At 40.6% G+C, this 19,664-nt stretch overlaps 3 protein-coding genes across 4 annotated transcripts; 1 reads left to right on the forward strand and 2 right to left on the reverse strand.

Annotated features, from left to right (window-relative positions):
• Window positions 1–5,586: 5,586 nt before the first annotated feature.
• On the reverse strand, window positions 5,587–9,210 carry prlh2r (prolactin releasing hormone 2 receptor). Its single transcript, XM_069718177.1, has 3 exons — window positions 9,119–9,210; window positions 6,953–7,869; window positions 5,587–6,448 (listed from the first exon to the last, which is right to left on the reverse strand). The coding sequence occupies exons 1-3, from the start codon at window positions 9,192–9,194 to the stop codon at window positions 6,122–6,124; spliced, it is 1,320 nt and encodes a 439-aa protein (XP_069574278.1). The 5' UTR covers window positions 9,195–9,210; the 3' UTR covers window positions 5,587–6,121.
• A 4,518-nt stretch (window positions 9,211–13,728) lies between these two features.
• Window positions 13,729–16,450, reverse strand: ccdc32 (coiled-coil domain containing 32). Its single transcript, XM_069718194.1, has 4 exons — window positions 16,328–16,450; window positions 15,825–16,081; window positions 14,753–14,906; window positions 13,729–14,512 (listed from the first exon to the last, which is right to left on the reverse strand). The coding sequence occupies exons 2-4, from the start codon at window positions 16,066–16,068 to the stop codon at window positions 14,323–14,325; spliced, it is 588 nt and encodes a 195-aa protein (XP_069574295.1). The 5' UTR covers window positions 16,069–16,081; window positions 16,328–16,450; the 3' UTR covers window positions 13,729–14,322.
• Window positions 16,451–16,601: 151 nt separating this feature from the next.
• Window positions 16,602–19,603, forward strand: pcmtl (l-isoaspartyl protein carboxyl methyltransferase, like). 2 transcript variants are annotated; one of them, XM_069718192.1, is made up of 9 exons: window positions 16,602–16,665; window positions 16,922–17,098; window positions 17,315–17,419; window positions 17,690–17,721; window positions 17,842–17,946; window positions 18,065–18,185; window positions 18,287–18,372; window positions 18,644–18,813; window positions 18,896–19,603. In XM_069718192.1, the coding sequence occupies exons 2-9, from the start codon at window positions 16,981–16,983 to the stop codon at window positions 18,906–18,908; spliced, it is 750 nt and encodes a 249-aa protein (XP_069574293.1). In that variant the 5' UTR covers window positions 16,602–16,665; window positions 16,922–16,980; the 3' UTR covers window positions 18,909–19,603. The 2 variants fall into 2 exon arrangements, with proteins under 2 accessions (XP_069574293.1, XP_069574292.1); XM_069718191.1 differs by having other exon boundaries at window positions 18,932–19,603.
• The last annotated feature ends 61 nt before the right edge of the window (window positions 19,604–19,664 follow it).

The following is a 19,664-nucleotide window of genomic DNA, read 5'->3' on the forward strand; positions in this document are numbered from 1 at the left end:
TGCACCAAAAAGTGAGACAGAGGGGAGGTATCAAAACATTAATTTCATTCCCAGGTGTACAAAAACCTGAATTTTGGTTCTTCTTATGTGAATTTATGTTTATATTCTTTGCATGGCTTTTTGGAAATATCTTGGAAATATTAATCACAGCACAGATTATTTGTATGGTTTCAAATGGACCTCTGTAATATAAGAAAAATATTTAATTGTAATAAATAATATATGAGTTTGAACATGATTCTGGGAGATTTTTTTTCTTACAGCTTACATCTAGTTGACTTTAAAAACTCTTAACATGTTGATAGCTGCAGTAATAGGTGTTGCCCACATGGTGGCTCACTCAGCCAATATTTATATGTCTGGTTTTATCAAATACAGTCATCACAATCATCAGAGCACTGAGCTTTTAAAGGGTTTCAAAGATTAATCTCAATATTAATGTCAAAAAACAAGAATGATATATGGAGAAAGTTTGCAGAACTGGAAAAATACTTTTGGGATCAGTTGACGTGAGAAGACACTCCTGGATTCAGGATTAAATCAGTTCAGTTGATCTATTCTAACATGTAGCTCTTATCTGATCAGTTGATGACATTATTTAATTTATAATTATTATTTATTGTCTGTTTCTCCCTGTCCATCAGCAGTGAAACGAAACTGCTGCATGAAAACAATCAGAATATTAAAGGGATAATGTGCCACTTTTTATGTGTATGTCCATTCAGCGTTGATAATGTAGTCAGTTGAAGCGATACATTTCTCAGTGCATGCTACATTGACCAAGAAATCTGCGGGGTTTTTTCATGCCAGCAGTGCCTGCATACCAGGAAGCATTGCCTGATGCCTAACCGCTCAAATCCTGCAGTTCCCTTTACCAAGTCTCTCTCCGTGTTCAAAGAAAGATAAGCCAGAAAATATAGTTTACCCAGAGAGCAAAGTGAAATTCCATCAGAATCAATATTTTCGTGAGGTTGAATACTTAAAGCCTTAATAATATTGAACCAGCCTCAATAATACGTTTCTTTATTAAATTTTGAAAAGACAAATGGAACATTTACATTCAATATTCAATCTGTTGGCATCAAAGGGCAAAAGGAGTAAATGCATCACAGTCACTGTTTGCTCTTGGCAGCTCTGTTGGTCCTCGCCAGTCATATCCTTTTGCACAACGAATTTAGCCGTAGCATCACCTCTCTCTGCTGCATTTATTTACCATATACTCTGGTTCAAATAAATACAGATTTCTGAGTCAACCAAAAGAGGCATCTAGCATGTCCCCGGCTGCCTGGACAGCTGAATTTTGGCACACACATAGACTTTATTTGTATATAAAAATGGGCATAGCTTCTATGTCCAAAAAATAAACTAGCTTGGAGGTGACTTTATATATATATATATATATATATATATATATCTGGCTGTGCAGACCCCCCATACAACTCACTCCCAAAATACAAAGTCAATCAATATTTTCCACAAGTAATTATGGTGTAATTAGCTGAATTCACTCCTTCTGAAAATTGTTCTGGCACTGCTTCTGAAAATAACCCAATAATTAAGTCTATTTTGGTGTCTAAAAGTGGTATATTTGGGGGCATGTTACATGTCAAGATTTTCAAACCTTATCTATTTTAAAGACATTGAAGATCACAGGCATAACAACACACTTAACCAGATTTTAATATTTCAATCACAGGAACCCAAACACCAGACGATTCAGCCTATAGAGACAGGACCACACACTTGACATTTACACTAAAAATGTGTTGGTGGTAATTTAAGGAATTGAAGTCTCACGGGAACTCGCGTGAGCAAACGTGATTTCAGAGCGAAACAAACACGGAGGCCAACTGTCGTCATCAGGCGGTTGGTCTCATGTTTGTGTTGGTGCTATGTTTTGAACATAAAAATAAACTGAGAAGAAAACTATGGATGACTGAGAGGATGGAAGGAGCCTGGCTCGTACATTTTGGAGGTGAGTTGGAAATCAACTTTTCTTGCTAGTCTCAAACGGACACATGCAAGCTGTTACAAGTTTTGTTTGTCTTCCCAATTATCCTCGACAGTGTGCGGCCAGCATCAGTCTGAAGTTCTTCCTGGCTACCAACTCCTTCACACATACTATATGAAGGAGCTGCTGCCAGTGGGAACAAGTTTGACAGCTGCTTTCCAGAATTTACTGAGGGATTTATTGCTTCAATTGACTACATTTATTATTATCACTGACTGGACATCACATAAAAAGTTTCAAATTTTCCATTTAAAGTAAATATCCTGGTAAGTGAATATTTTTATATATCAAAATCACTGCTTTACTTTCATTGCCTCAACCTTTTTCCTATTTTTTTTCTACTTATTCATTCATGCTTTTCCAGCTGAAATGGGTATGACCCCATTTATCTGCTGCACGGCGTAGATCATCATAGGACAGACAAGAGGGAGCATCTTGAAAGCCGACACTGGGACATAGAAATCATCTAACTTCAATAATCAGGCTTCTGATGAATATTTATGAGGTCATTGCCACTACTCAATCAACTTCTGAGAATTTAAACTGCACCGGCGCACAAATCATTTGCATCTGTTGCAGCAAGTATGCGTGGAATCAGAGTCGGGGGGTTCAGCTGCTTCTATTCACGGATGAGTTCATGTCTTTATGGCGTTTGTGTGCATCACCTTCGAGTAGGCTTCAGTCTAACAGTCGGTGGTGTGCATTCCCAATGATTGTGCGGTGAATGTGGGTTTATGACTTTGCGACTGACTCTTCTTAATATCTTGGTCCTGTTTTCTTTCATCCAATCCAGGATCTACGGTTCTCCTACAGGGAGTCATTCTTGTATTCCCAGGGTTCTAGGATCAAGTTAGGGGCTATGAACCAGGGGTCTCCAACCTTTTTTTCCTCTGAGTGTTACTTTAACAAAATGAAAGTGCTGCTCATGTAGCTCTCAGATACTAACATTTATTCACATAGCTGAGCTCAACCAAACCAGCTGATTAAAGTAAACAATGATAAATTGATTCTCAACACATACCTACTCAACCAGTAGCTACGTGTTGGAGACCCCTGCTATAAACATATTAAAGATCTTTACACACCACATCTATTTAACAAAATATATTTTGTCTTTTGGCTGATATATATATTGCTAAAAGTAATTTGTAAGTAAGTAAGTGAAGAGCTGTTTGCTAAAGTATAATGTAAACATATAGCAATGCTTTACTTACAGCTTACCTTCAACATCAAGGTTTCCTAAATGGATTAACAGTTGAGCTCACAATAATGGACAAATGGTTTAATGTCCATCTTTTACCACTGAAAGCTGTGGAAGTTCCGATGCAAACTTGACAGCCTAACTAATTATGCAAACTAATAATAACTAAATAAACTGAACATATGTAGATGGAGAGGGATGCTTAAGTTAATGGGGTCAAGTCAAGCTAAAAACTGTGGGAGCCACAGATTTAAATTATACAATAACTGATAACTGGCAGATAAAGCTGTGGTCAGTTAAGTCAAAAGTAAATTACAGAGAGACTACAAATTATAAAACTGCCTCTCTTCCCAAAGCCTTTCCAACAGAAGATTCTTCCATTTGTCAGAACTGAGAGGTGCAGAAACAGCTTCAGGTGGGATTTTTATACTATATGTCAGTTTTAAATGGTGGTGAGAGCAAGTGTATTTCAGTAGAGGTCTTGCAGTGTTCAAATTACACAACTTACACTGGCTGACTCATTCCTATTTCGCAATGCTCTCCTGTCCGCTGAACCTTTCTTGCCGTCTCTCGCTGTACACTGTAGTGATGTACTGAATCACAAATTTAGAGGTGCTATCTTCTCAAAGGTTTCAGGTTATTGTAACCAATTGGTCTAGTTTTTGATCTGCAAAATGTCAAGAAAAATCTAAAATGTTTCTCCTCGTTATGCTTGTTATGTCGTTAGAAATATAAATGTGATAATGTTTTTATTATTTCCTGCTGCTTACAATTTGTGCATAATCCTCTTCTCATTGAAGCAGAGCAAACGAGCCGTGACTTGTCTGGATTTCAGGGTACATCGTTCTGTCAAAATGCTCAGTAACTATTCTGAATTGTTTTTATAAACCTCTCCCGACATTGCACCTTCCATGCAAGGATGTGACTCAATGGGAGAAGCTGGTTTTGTCTTTTTTTCTCAGAGCCTTGTAGTTCTTGTGAAGATAAAAGTTGTATACAGAATGAAGTAAAATCCAGTAAAGAGGACCATCATTATGCCTGAATGTATTCACAAAGCACAGCAGCACTTAGTCTATTAAGATCACTGACATTTGCGTGAAAAGATTCTGTCAAGCCTGCTCACATTTGTATTTTCATGAAGGATGTTCACAATGCAATCATATGTAAGGCTAAAAGGATGCTTAAGTAAGAGTGTGGTTTGTGCACATCATATTGCATGTGAACAATTTTAATTTCACGCTCCCCTTAGCAGATTGACAACAGTTGTACTTCTATAAAATGACATTCAGCAAGCAGTTTTCCCTTAATCTTCTGTTGTAGACTCATACACATATATACATATATTCAGATTGTAATCTGTCCTTAATGCCCATTCATCAGTTCCTATTGTACTTTATGTTCTAGAAATTTATCTTAAAAAGTTCTTGTGACTGTCGTGAGTGCCCTCTATGCCACCACGCTGTCTGACACGTGAGTGTGGCGTACAACCACAGGGTGGTAATTCTAGTTTTTTCTGGGTTCCAGTATCTCCTCTCCGAGTTTAAATAAATTCTCAATACACCTTTCAAAATACGATTTATTTGTCATGGCTGTAATCTTGTATTAGAGATAATTGCTTCATAACCTTGACTTTGGTGAGAAGTAGCACGGCTGTTTTGTCAAACTTACTTTTGAAGGAGTAATGTGCAGAATAATATCATACCAACATTCACACTGCAGCTTGTTACCACTTGACAGCTCTGATTGGGGTCGCAACTCACAAATGAGGTCAGAAAATGCTGAGAAAGTCTGAAATGTAGTGTTTACTCACCAGACCGCTCGTCTTGCTGCTTGTTTTTAGGTGTAAGAAACTTGTCTTTTAGAAGAAACTGCTCTGAGTTGTTGGTAGTTGTGACACAGTGGTGCAGTTTGGTTGATATTTAAACCAGATTATACTGCATACAGAATGGATATGACAGTGTGAATGCTTCAGAAAAAACAGACAGAAGTGTCCTCCTATTTTTAAAATATATGCATATAGCTGGTAAACTTAGCCAACTTATCTGTCGTCATTTGTATTTACTTTGCACAGGTCCAGCTTGTAAACGCTCAGACTTTACTTTTCTATCTGCTCTTACCATCTCAAAGTTGACATTTAAACATGATTCAGATTTTGTACACAAGTGTTCGTCATATATCACAGCTTCAGCTGAGAGTGTGAAAAGTGATTCAAGTCCAAATTGAATGTCCAAAATACATTATTCATTCATTATTAAAGAAGCTTCTCATGTTCCTGTCCTATCCCTTTACCATGAAATGAATGGAAAGGGAACGAGGATTCAAATAAACTTGTTTATTGAGTCGAATTCAACAAAACAGAGCCAGTATTACACGTGTAAAATGCATACAATGAACCTAACGTACTGTTAAGGTGTACAAATGTGGCAAATAAACACTTAGGACAACACATTATTAATTACATTACACAAACATGCATAAATTTGCACATCAACTTTATGTTGACGCACAAGAATATGATTATATACAATAATTAGATAGAAAAACTTGCAAAGACAAGTGAAAAGTCACAATCTATTTCTACCTTTTCAGTGCCAAATAGACTTTCAGTAAATAAACATCCACGTTTGTTAAAAATATAAATTGTTACTCACATAAATTCTGTTCTTAATAGCAGACTGATGATTGCTTGTGACCAGCTGTACACCGTGTGGCTGTCGTATGAGAGCTTTGCAGACCCTTTGTGTGAGTAAATGTGCTGTGCTTTAAGTGAAATCTCTGTTCAGGATGAAGCCAGACGAGATTGTTAATCATATCAGATTTCATTGAGTGATTTTTTTTTTTTCATCCGACTGAGCCAAAGAAAACACAGGAGGGTAAAATTCTTGTGCGTATTCATCAGAGATAAAACCTTAAGCATAGTTAGTCTGAGGAGCGATGTTACTAATAGCAGCACCTGGTAAATCTGCCCCCATGGTGGAGGTGTCAAGCCGTGGCATTCTGTGAGACATTGTCAGGATGCTTGACCCTTGACCCCTGCCCTTTCCTTTTCCTCTCCTCCGGGACAGGAAGTGGTCACACAAACAGGACAGGAACTTGTGGTGTAATGAGGCGTAAATGAAGGGGTTGTAGCAGGCCGAGCTCATGGCGAACAGGTGACTGGTTACCTGGATGACGTTTATATAATTCTTCCCCAAGATGGAGAAGTCTGTATCCAGGTCATGAATCAGGTTCACCACCTGTAAAGTAAATGTTATTAAAAGCATTAATTCAGGCATCAACTATTACCTTTGGGAATTTGTTCATGTAAAGGAAAATTTTGACACTCAAAATATGCTTATTTGTTTCCTTGCCGTGAGTTAAGTCTGTATTATTCTTAACGTGTCGAGGGTCTGCAAGGGGTTTGTGTGACGTTGATTTACTACTAACTAGTTTCTCTTTTTTTTTTTTTTTATAGAATAAAGGAGATTTAAAATGTTATTTGTCAGCTTCAAGTACTGCTAGGTGGATTTGGGTATCTTTGTGAAGACCTATCTTGCTGTTTCCCCCTGTTCCCGGTCTTATTTTAAACTAAGCTAACACACTAAGGGGTCAGTAATGCTCCATATTTGCCCACATTCATGAAAGTGACTTTAATCTTCTAGTTTAATTAAAGACGGGGCCTTTCCTGTGATGCAGCTGCTCTGTTAAGAATTGATTTCTTCGTGTCCTCATCAAACCTCTCTCGTGTCATTCATATGCACCTGTAAAGGGAGCCAGGAGAAGGCAAAGCAGAGAACAGACACCAGCAGAAGGCAGAAGGTCTTCTTCCTCCGTCTGCTCCAGGTGGCCCGTGCAGATCTCAGCTCCGGACATGCTGTCAAACTTGACATGGTCCTCTGCTTCAGTTTATACGATATAGCACAGTAGGAGACGGAGACAGCAGCCAGGGGGACGAAGTAGGAGAAGAAGAGGATGAAGCAGGAGTAAATGAAGCGTCCTCGCTCCTCGCCGTCCCAGAACTCCTCGCACATGGCCATCTGCAGACCTGTAGCCCGCAGGTCCAGGTAGACGGTGTGCAGTGCTGTCGGCGTGGATAAAGCCAGAGCCGACAGCCAGATCAGGACCACCAGACCCACGCAGAACTGGCAACCTGCTCTTCTGCGAATGGGATAAGCCACAACTACGTAACGATCCACTGCGATGGCCATGAGAGATAAGACGGCTGCGAAGACGGCTGCAGACTGCATGACAGTGACAAAATGACACATGTGGTGTCCGAACACCCATCCACGCTTGTCAAAAGCATAGGATGCTGTCAGAGGGACGCAGAAGATGCACATTACCAGGTCGACGAGTGCCAGGTTGCTGATGAGGAAATTTGTAGTGTTGTGTCTTTTCTTGTTGTGCCATATGAGAAAGAGCAGAAGGAGGTTGCCGGAGCACGCGATCAGGACCACCGCGAAGTAGAGAGGGAGGAAGAGGAGCTTCAGATTGAACAGGAGGTCGAGCCCGGAGAAGGAAGGGACCGATAACGGGGAGGCGGAGAGGACGGGCTGAGAGGAGTTGCGGCGGGGAGAGGAGAAGGAGGCCAGAGAGTCCAACAAGGACAGAGATGAAGAAGAGGGAGGAGGAGAAGAGTCCACCCTCGATCGGTTCAGAGATTTCTCCCAGTCCATAGCTGCAAAAGCCAGAATGAATAACAAGCTATTTACTATGATGTCATTGAAACAAACAGGCATATTTTGGATGATATTCACTTCATTTAACACATGTGCATAATTTATTAAAACACGTTATGATTTAACCCAGTGACATTTTACGATACAAAGACTGACTAGATGAATCACATTCAAACAGACTAATTAGTGACCATCTTCAAAACTATCAGTCAATCAGTCTCATTTAAAAGCTGAAGCAGCTTCTTTGTGTCCCTCAGCAACACTAATACATCTGCTTACGTCTTCTCTTTTATTTCAGTCAGTCACTTCAAATCTTTTCTATCTCCCCTACATTGATTTTCATAACCAGCCAGAAATTATCCATCCAATCCCGAAAAGCTTCTTTCTGGCTTCTCTCTGTATCATAGTTGATCATCCTTAAACTCAAACTGACTCTCAAAGCTTGTCATCCTGAACATCTGCTAAAGCATCTGCACATGTAACTCACACTGACATCAATAATCCAGTTATTGCTGAGAAATGAGTAACAGTCAAATTAATCACATCTGTGACTGCTCAATGACACGAGATTTGGTTTCCACAAAAAACAAACACATTAAAAAAAGGAAGTACTTTAATGACTTTCATATTTAAGTTAGCAAGACTAGAAGAGAATCATATCAATCATTTCAATAATAATATTCACATTTAGCCTGAATTGTGTCATTTTGGCATCAGTACTGGCAATCTTTCTTTCATTTAAAAAAAAAAAAAAAAAAAAAAATCCTCCACAAAATAGCAACAGATCTCACTTTTGCCACAAAACTGTCAAACACAGAACAAACAGACAAATCCTGTCCGATTAGTTTTATTCCATAAAGTACACCCAAATAAATGGGGCAGCTGCCTCGTTGCACATTCATCTTATTGTAGAGCATAAATAAGAGCTAATAATGACTTTCTTAGGCTGAGCAAGACCTTCTGACCACAGCATTTGTCACAATGCTATTTCTCCTACTAAACTATCTGAATTTCTCCAGGTAGACTGATTAAATTATGTCCAAACACAGATGATCAATAAAAAAGGACTCTTCTCTGACCTGATAAAATGATTCACACGACTATACTTTACTCCATAAGACATAGAGATATGATATCAATATATCACCTGATTTAAAATGTGTTATACAGGGAAAAAAATATAGAATACAAAATTTACAATTGTCGGTGTATGAATTTTGAACAAGTAAATATTAAAGGAAGAAATACCTTTTAGAGACAGATGATGAGACAGACAGTCCAGCACCTGTTTGCGTCCTCCTTCTGCAGGGAGTCCAACTGTCATGCAGCCTTACTTCTTCACTGCAGCCGTCTCTGCTACAGAGTACCGAGGCGTGCTCTTTCTGTCTCTCTCACACACAGCAGATAATACAATTTACTGTGAATGAGCCGCCGGTAGCAGGGTAGAAAAAAAAGAAGATGCCCCTTAAAGTCATTATAATCTCCTATCATATTCCTCTTGGGAACTGTGTGCATCTCTGCAGATACTGTCAATAACACATTTATAAAGACGTCTTTTATGGTATATTATGTCCCGTGGTAATGCCATAATTTTTCTACTGGGACTTTTAATATGTCTGGGAATTTATACGGTCAATTTATAGTGTCCCTGACACATTTTATGATATTATTCCTCAGATATATGTCATGTTATCCCAGATTTATCCTGAAAAAGACAACGTAACTGAGTAGAGAAGGTGACTTTGACAATGAAAATGTATGAGAAAGGGAAAACAGACATATATTATCTTGAAAAGTCTGTGCTCCCAACTGCCTTGAGTCCTTCTGAATAAAGGGTGTCAGAACCTCACAGCTATGAGGTTCTTCTCAATGTGATCACTTTCTGTAGAGATCTGCTTTGTTCCAAATGGCTAAATGTGTTTTTTTTGTGCTGCCATCAGGAGTACATTCACACATATGGTACACCATCAGGAGCAACTTCGGGTTCAGTGTCTTGCTCAAGGACTCTTAGGTGTGTGGATGGGAGGAGCTGGGGATTGAACCACCAACCTTCTGTTTAGTGCACAACACACTCTACCATCTGAGCCACGGCCTCTGATGCAATGCAAATGCTACCAAGTACTATTCAAGAAACTGTACTAACCTTTAAGCGTACTCTATGCGAGTGCCATTTAAGGCACAGCTGCTGTCACCTTTTTCCCTGAATCACTGCCTCCACCTATCAGAGGGCCCCAGTCTCTCTCTCCAGTCTCCTATCTCCCGCACCTGCAACCACTCTGCCATCAACCCTCTCAGTATATCTACTACCTTCATGTTCCTGCTATTTTTTTCCTTGGTCAAGCTTTTTGGATTTGGTCCCCTCCCTGGACTTGGGACTCTTCTTTCCCCTGTGTTCACCTGCCAGGCCTTTTTCATATCCTTGTAAGTAAATTTCTCTTTAATTCCCCGTACCTCAGTGCTGTGTATTTGAGTCCTCCTTTCACTTGTTGTACCGTGATGGACAAACATATCCAGAAACCATCATTAGGGAAACAAATTGAGCCATTAAGAGACAAATCATGATCTTCCTCCAGCATGACGTGTATTAAATATTCATAATACTAAAACTAATTTACAAATTGTGAGTCTTTGTGCTAGTGCCAAACAATGCCAGCGTGACTGTATGATGCATCAAGTGAGTGTCAGCAGAGGGTAATCCAGGACAGAAATTCATTAGTGCAGGACCACTTGAAGGGAACAGAGGGCTGACTGAAGATAATGAAGGTGTCCATAAAGATTTAGTTATAATTTTTTTTCCCATGATTTTGTACACATTTGGGATATCAAGTATTTAGATTCAATTCAGGTGAAAGCAATGAATTGTAGCACTATTTTGAAGGATGCTTAAAATGCTCACGGTTTACAGCTGTAATAATTACAAGGATTTGAATTGAATTTTAATCAAGTTGAATTGTTCTTGAAGGTATGAATGTATTGCCTGTTAAAACAAGGATATTATTTATCACTAATGTTATTTACATGGCAATCCCATTTTTCGTTACATCAGCTAAACGCATGGGGTCTTGGCTACGTTTCCATTTGAATAAATTTAGAGCTATGCGGATAACGGATATCTTTTTGTTGTTGTGTAGCACAAAACAATTTATGTTTAAGTGATGTCGTATGACAGTTTGAATCGTGTCGCAAATGTTCACCAGCTTCACGTTTTGTCTCTCGTGGTCTCAAGGAAAACGGCAAAACAATTAAAAGTGTCTGTGACACAGAAAAACCAAACTATTTCTCATTTTTTTTATCATGCATGCGCTACTTTTTCCACTGATGGGGACAGGACTGTGGTCGTTTGGAGCTCATGTTGATGGCGCTGACAGACCGTTGACCTCGTGAAGGCCACGTGGGCTTCTCCGTCTACCTGACGAGTTCCTTGTGGAGAACGCAACCGTTTGTTGTTGCAATACCCGCAACGTATTTGATATGAATGTGGTGCGTGAGGCAGCTACAGCGGACGTTCCTTCATTTTCTCTGTGCCACCAGAGTGTGATGCACGCAGAGCAGACGGCAACCTACCGTGTGTCTATTCACGCCACAAACACACAAGTGGCAAATTGCATGTCTCCCTGATGGAGCCTCAGGGTTTTTTTTTGCTTTTTTTCTTCTGTTCTCATTGTTTATTTTTCTTCAAGTAGTCAAGTTCAAAAACATGTTGAGCTGTTGCCAACAAATCTATGACATCCAGTCCCCAGATATTTACGCTTCAAAAGACATTAATGATCATAAGTCAGCCCAGCTCCTGAAGGAAAAGCCATCTTTCCCATGTACGCTGAAGTCGACTGTGTGACCACTGCTGCTGCCTTCCATCACGATAATCTGCAAAGCTCATGAATGCCAAAGATGAGAAGAACTCACTGGCGGAGCGATCAGCTTTGAGATATTTCTGTTCCTTTGGAGATGGTTTTTCCTCCACCATTTCCTGTTTACCATGCCTTCATTTGGCAGAAACGGGTCAAGTGGGTTGTAGCTGCCGCTGGGATTTAGATTAATAACGGGACCTCGCTGAGAAGGATTTCTTTGAGCTTTCTCAATGCTGACTGTAACTGGAAAACAGACTGTGTTGGAGGTCTAGTGGCTTCCTTTGTTGTCTTGGAAGAGGTTTATAGTCACCAGGGTTTCTGCTGTGCAGAGGTAGAAGGCGACGCAGCCCTCTTTTGAAGCTGCAGAAGAAAGGATTATGGCAATATATCAACATTTATCAGCATCTCACACCATCAATACTCGATGGTAAAGTGGTTTTGCTCTCATTCAAAGATCCAGCATCTGTCCAGCATACATTATTGTAAGTTCCTGCCTAAGGAATCAGTCCCTGCACTCATTTGAAGTGGGTTTTTTTTAAGTTCTGATAAATGTATGCTTCAATATTCTTTTATAATTTAGATTCAAATTGTTTCCTGTTTTTTTTTTCAAGGAATGATATTCAAGGGTTAAATGACTGAAGAAGCTTTTTTTTCTCATGGGGTATCACAGGAAGACTTCTTTAACATTTTGCAGATATGAAAATGACATTTTAATCAAGGATGGGTGCTGGTCAACTTTTAATTTCCTGTCTATCTGAGCATGACACTATAATCTTGATCCAACCTATTACCACAAGGCAAGAGAAGCGTTGGTCACTAACTACACTTATTGAAATAGCTGTAATAAAGACTTTCCAGAATAAATCAGATTAAGTCCACTTTATTATATCAAGATAAGTGGCAGAGTGTGTTATTCACTTGAAAGAGAAATGAGGATAAAGATTGTTTTGTTGTGCTGCAATCAGGTCATTTCACACTTTGAGTCCTCAGAGTCTTAGAAGGTAGACAGTCGGCCAATCAAGTGGTTCCCAAAGGTTTTTCCTGTCAGAGACCTCAATTGAATTCGGTAACATTGGAGAATGAAGCCATGGCTGGTGTTTATTCAAATGGACACAGTTTGAGAGGATTTTCCCAGCTGAATCAAATTAATTACGAATTTCTGAATTGTTACCAAGAACCCTTATAAGATTCCCAGGCTTCAATTTGGAAACTGCTACTGCAGGCATCACTGGGCACATGGAGGAGACACATTCAAGACAGAGGATGGTCAAAGGTGCATATTGTCAGTATAATTATCATCCCTGCCTGATTAAAAACCCACATCTTTTAAACTTCGCACTCCCCGTTTACAACTTTGCTTAATGTTACTTTACCTTGATGTTTGACCTTCAAGGTGCAAAATAATGTTTGTGCAGAATTGAACTCTTTAAAGACTGTTTCCACATTAATTTTGCTGAAGGGCTCAAACCTCCTTATATTTGACACTGAGGCATACATACACCAAAGATTTGACTTCTCAATGACATAAGGCAACGCTTTTTCAATGAGTAGAACATAGTTTTAAGAAAATGTTCACCATGTTGAACCATATCGCACACAAATTATCATTCTAATCCAAGCAGAATTTGGAGTCTGTAGCTCTTCAACACAGGTCCTTCACAACCACAAGAGATGTTATAAAACTGTTTGACAGTCTGTGTTGAACTTAATGTGGCTGCGAAAGACTTTAAACTTGTAAAACAGTGGAGGAAATTTAGTTCTTTGCTGCCATCTAAAGAGACTGCAGTGAAAAAGGCAGCGCACAATGGAGTAAACCGCTACACTGACCCTCGCTCCCTCTTCCTCGCCGTCACACACACATTTGTACTTCTATACTCGTAAAAGAGCTTCGTTCATGTATTCAACAGACCACAGCGCTGCTCTTGTCCTAAAGCAAAACTCCCTAACCCAACGGTCTTAACTCTAAAACAGCCCTTTGAGTGTCCTTGTTCCAGTGAAGAAGCAACATGATCAAATCTACTTGTTTTTATTGAAACATGGGTAAACCTTTAAATGTAAAATTAACATGGCAAAAATAAAAATGTTACACAATATGTTAAAATAGTCTCTGGAATTTTCCTCATTCATTCCAAATACTAGACGTCACAGTTAAAAACCAGAAAATATAGTGCATTGCTTACGTCTTTGTCAGTCTCATTTGCAACAAGACACTGCATGTGGTCCTTCATTTACATCTGCATATGTAAAGGAGAGGGCCATTGTTGTAGATGGGAGACACAGACACTCTGCCAATTCGGCTGCTAAAGAACAAACAAGTCATTTTCAACACTTTATTACACATTTTCAAGGTGTGATGTGGACGAAGGGATGAATAGCAAAGAAAAAAACATAAGGGGCTAAATGAGTACTTCACAACACTCAGTTGCTGGGGATACAGAGGATAATGACAGACGGTAGTTGCTTCTCTTTGACCGATGCTCACAAAAGCTTTGGCCAAACCACTGCTATGACATAACACATTTCCAAATGAGCGTGGAGGTAATAACTCACCCTTACTGAATACACAGCAAATTAGTTCCTCCCTCGGCGTTGCTATTTTCACACTCATTTTTCTGGGTTATGACTGGCATCTTCCTCTGTGTCGTTAGTCTCTCCCTCCGTGTCCTCTCCATTTTGTGTTTGGTTTGGTTCCGCAGGTTCCTTACTCAGAGACGGCCTGAGGAGATATTCCAGCTCCTCTGCACTGATAGCCACCTTCTCAGGGATCAACCACCTCTTGAAGTGTTCGAGTGCGCTGGGAAGGGAGGTACCCAAACAGTTAGTGTCAAAATGAGGAAAAAAAAAAGAAAAAAAAAAAGGTCTATCTGAAGCCAACTGCTGGCTGGCAATGTCCTTGCACCAAAACATTTAAAGTAATGCTGTTGTCTAAACTAGTCAATTATTTTAGAAATAACTCAAATGACTAAATCTAATCAAAATAGCGATAATATGTGCAAACGGTGCTTTATGTGCTCACATAAGGTCTGTGTCCTACCTCTCGTCCATGTCACCGCCTTGGAAGAGCTCTGAGGTCTGCGCGTCATGCAGGAACCTATCCCAGCATTCTTTCTTTGCTTGAGACAAGGAGCGCAGCATGTCCCTGGACGTCACGTCACTCGACTGACCCTTTAGCTTCTTCAGGCGGTTCTCTGCAGCAAAATGGAAACAAAAACTCGTGTCTCACAACTTGCACCAAAGTTTTGATTGAAGTGCATCAAAATTGATTCTCAATGTGCCTTTTATTCTTCAAGCATTTGAACCGATTCCTATTAACTGACTCGGGTTACGTGAATTTTAAAGTAAGCAGAGATTTTAGGTGTGTAAAATAACCATGAGGTTAAAAAAAAAAAAAAATTGGTTATTGGGTCTTTTTTTTTTTTTTAAAAAAAAAAAAAAAAAAAATGTTGTCTCCCTCAATCAGTTTGTTTGTGTCATTGTGAGACTTTGGCATTATTGGGTCCGAACTCGCGTCTTAAAAAGACCATCAAAGTCCCACAATAACACAAATAAGGTAACGAGGGATTCAAAGCAACTCTTGTGTTCTGCACTGTAATATTACTGTTTATGTCAATGGAGTCTGGTGGCTTTGAGGAGAGCGTTGATGGACATGGCAGCTTCAGCGCCCAATTATAACGTGTTGTAATATTCAAAATATAGTTTACACCCAAAGATTTATTTTTTTCTGTGGCTAAAATATGTTTTGTTACTGACCACTCGTTTAGCTTCTCCGGAGAATGTGTTGACCCCCCGTCTAGTGTCGTGTTCGGCTGTGAAATTCCCCACAAACGTGTGCACAAAAACACTTTAAGAGGGAGAAAACAAACGCACAAAAACCCTACATCCACAATATGATTGTAATTTTGCAAGTGTTTAGGGGGACTTGTAATAGACACCGAATTGAAGAGGTTTGAGGGGAAACCCAAACATACAACCCTGATGAAGGTGCAATAGTTTAAAAAAAAAAATATGCCCAGTACTGACCAGCTGTATAATCTCCCATACAGTTTATTGGAAGAAACATTGAACATGAAGGCCTGAAGAGGAGAAAAATGAAAGCGGGGAAATACCTAAACTAGCTATGTAAGTCTCGGAGTCCTCCATGGGTTCCCATGTGGCACCGGAGGAGCCGTCTGTCCCGTTGGCTTGTCCGTTGACCTGCGCTGAGACCGGTGCCGACGGACGGAACGAGTCTGTGAACTCCGTGTTGTCCTCGGGAGTTGTCTCCGTGCGCACGTCCGGCAGGTCGGAGCAGATGGCCGACCACAGCTCCCCACTGGACCGGACCTCCGGGCTCTCGAAGTCGTCGATCATTGTGGTGCAGCCACTGGTTTAAAACAGATGTCAACATCAGGGTTTCTGACTGCGGTCCTGCTCTCTCAGCTACGTTGCACACCAGGCTTTTATTTTTATTTGTGTTTTTGTTTTTGTAAACAAAACAAATCTATGTGAGCTCGGTTTGGGCTTAAACAGCTAAACTGATGTCTAACCTACTTTTTTTTTATATAGATGACTGCTATGGGTTTCAAATGTCCTTCTGTCACCGTAAATGAATTACAAAACGATGTCTTACCTCCTGTGGAAATCTCGACAGGTTAACTATTATTTCGGATGGTTTATACGAAGTTTAAAGATTGAAGTTTTCAGCCTCACTAGCTAACTGTATCCATAATCCACTATTTTTTTTTTAAACACTTCCTTCTGGGAGGCACACGTGATTGGACATCGCGCCCGCCCATCAAACAGAATTGAGCTGGGATTGGTTATCTTCGGCCTTACGTAGGAGGGGGGGGAAGTCGGCATCTGATTGGCCAGGCGGTGTGACTCGCTCAGTGCCTCGGTGTCTGTATGGCTGAGGAGTCGCAGGGGGAGGGGTTGTCAGGAAGTGAGTCTCGGCTTGAAGTGACGGAGGTAAACAAGCACCGCTGACCTGTTAAATTATTATATTTGTGTGTATTGACTATTTTTTTTAAGAACTGAAATCATCATTAGCTACCGTCTAATGATGGTAACCGCGTTAAATGTAACGTTTGCTGGCTTTTCGAGCTGCAGTTTGTTTTAAAGCCGTTGGCAGTCTCAAGGTGAATAACCTGGAGGTGCCAAAAAAAAAGGGACATTTCTCATCACCCAACGAAGTATACAGACAACTTGTTGTTGTTTTTTGAAGGTGTCTGTGTGCCATGTATTCAGGGATGCAAGCCTGATCACCGTGTCTCTGCAGGGGAGATGCAAGCGGCCTTGCGCCTGGTAGTAGTGGCAGTCCCCATAGGTGTGCTGCTGTCCCGGACCATGGCGTGGATGTCCAGTGACAAAACCCATCCAGAGCTCGTCAGCAGGCTGCGGGGTAATGGACTCGGGTTATGGTTAAATATTGTAGACGTGACCAGTTGGATTAGAGTTGAGGTTAAAGTCGGATAAAAGAAATGCACATGTAAAAAAAAAAAAAAAAAAAAACAGACTTTGAAACCACAGAGTTCATCCTGCACACTTTTTTTTTTTTTTCTATTTGATTCAGTTCAGCTGCGTTACCTGTTTTTGTTGTTTGTTTTTTCTCTTTCAGATCGTGGAGTAATCCGCAGCGACAGAGTGTTTGATGCCATGCTGGCTACCGACAGAAGGCTTTATTCTACAGTCTATCCTTATGTAGACTCTCCTCAGTCCATAGGTACTCTGCCCAGTCACACTTTATAAACACACAGGCTGTGTTTCCACTGCCCGTAGGGACTCGGGAACATTTTGAGGATCTACGTTCCTCTAACTGAATTTCCACCGCTGGTACTAAGGTACTTGGACAACGATAGGCTGAGGGGGAAAAGTAGTCCGGGTGGAGACCCAGCTGTTCGTGTGTCAATGTGGTAGCAGGTGTCCGGGTCAATTTGTTGACAGAATAATCGCGGTTTAATGAGCGCTGATGTGTGATCATTTCTTTTCACAGGCTACAGGGCGACCATCAGTGCACCACACATGGTGAGTGATAAAACACTGAGCTGATGATGAGCTGCGTTATACGGTTGGTAGGACTAATGATTCCGATATATTCATACACACAATTCAACTTCGAGTTTTCTTGTCGGCCTCACTTAACAGCACGCTCACGCTCTGGAGCTGTTAAGTGACAAACTAACTGAAGGGGCATCGGTGCTGGATGTTGGTTCTGGAAGTGCATATCTCACCGCTTGCTTTGCAAGAATGGTGAGTTCTATATAAAGCCGGCAATTTGCTTTTAAAATCCTAACGCCGCCTTGATATTTTTTTTCCCCCTTAAGTTCGCATTAAAGTGACGACATCTGCATTTTGCTGTTGCGTGCAGACGGGACTGAATGGCAGAGTGGTTGGCATTGAACACATTGACGAGTTGGTCCAGATGTCGAAAAGAAACGTGCAAGCTGACGACCCGGAACTGCTGTCCTCCGGACGCATCAGACTTGTTGGTGAGTCGAGAGACGTCAAAGTCATGCTTCTATTAAAATATTGATGTTTAAACTGCTCGGCCACAAAGGACTATAAAGGTCATACCTGCATCTGTCCACAGTGGGAGATGGAAGACTTGGTTATCCAGATGGAGCGCCGTACGATGCCATTCATGTTGGTGCAGCTGCAGCTACTGTTCCCAGGGCTGTAAGGATACGTTTGGCTTTTCTTCATTCAGCTTCATGCAAAGCAAAGCACAGAAAGTTATGGTTAAAACGAGCTGCAGTATATCTGCAGTTTGCACAGTAGTAAAGTGAATTTTATACAATCAGAGGTCTCTAAAATACTTTGTTTTAAAGTAACTTTAGACATACTGACTGAATACAGACTGGGTTGACTTTGTGTCATGAACGAGATAATAACCATATGTGGAACCTCTGTTTTTTTTGTTTTTTCCCGTTGCTCTTCTTATTAAAAGCTCTTGGAGCAGCTGAAGCCAGGCGGGCGCTTGGTTCTCCCAGTGGGCCCCGACGGTGGCAGTCAGGTGCTAGAACAGTACGATCGGCAGAGTGACGGGATCTTCCTCAAGAAAACTTTGATGGGAGTGATTTACGTCCCCCTGACTGACAAAAGGCACCAGTGGCGCGAGTAAGAAAGCACTTTTAACTTTTTGTTTCTCCACGAAAATTAGTGAGTCACCTCCACCTGCTGTACTTCCTTCTCTCCCCAGAGGTGAGCTCTGACTGCAGTGTGGTTGCCCCTGCAGGAGGTGGCGTTGGTGCTGCGTCTCCGGGGCCCCGTAGCACTCCTGATGGTTTCACCGAGCTCCGGTCTTAATGGCCTCCTGCTCCGCTGGGTCGTCACCTAGCAACGTACGAGGAGGATCTCGATCCGTTTGCCTGGCAGATTGTCTTCCTTAGGGAGCTAAAACAATGAGTGACTGAACAAGTGACCACCGGTCTCCTGATTACCCTCTTCCCAGAATCTTTGGAGTCCGTTAGAGTGATGTGAATATGGTGGATGACAAAAAAACAACCAGTTGTAATATTTGTGGGGAAGCTTGTGACATTTAGCAGTGAAATATTTTCCATTACATCTTGAAAAGCATGTATGTGTTGTGGATGCTGGAAGGTGATACAGGTGAATGGTAAATGTGTGTGTGTGTGTGGGAATACCTTGGTTATGAATGCAGTAACACATAAAGACAAACCCAAAATGTTAATTAACAAAGTATTGTATATTTTGTGGTAAGATTTCTTCTTACTCGCTTCATATACTGTACCTGTAGAATATGTGTTGTTTGACTTTGTCGCCACAAAGCAGGAAGGGAAGTTGTGGCAAAAACTGATAAATTGAGGCATTTAAAAAATATTGTATGTACAAATATTGTAATTATATGTATCCACCAGATTTATTAATAAATACCGATCTTTCATTATCTACTAATTTTTTTTTTTTATTATGAAGGGAACTAGGGTCACGAGAAGCTACAGTAGGCC

Source organism: Brachyistius frenatus, unplaced genomic scaffold (genome assembly GCF_029030835.1).
Source record: "Brachyistius frenatus isolate BFR_SWC_R1_liver_20210118 unplaced genomic scaffold, ASM2903083v1 Contig_187, whole genome shotgun sequence".
Taxonomy (NCBI): Eukaryota; Metazoa; Chordata; class Actinopteri; family Embiotocidae; genus Brachyistius; species Brachyistius frenatus.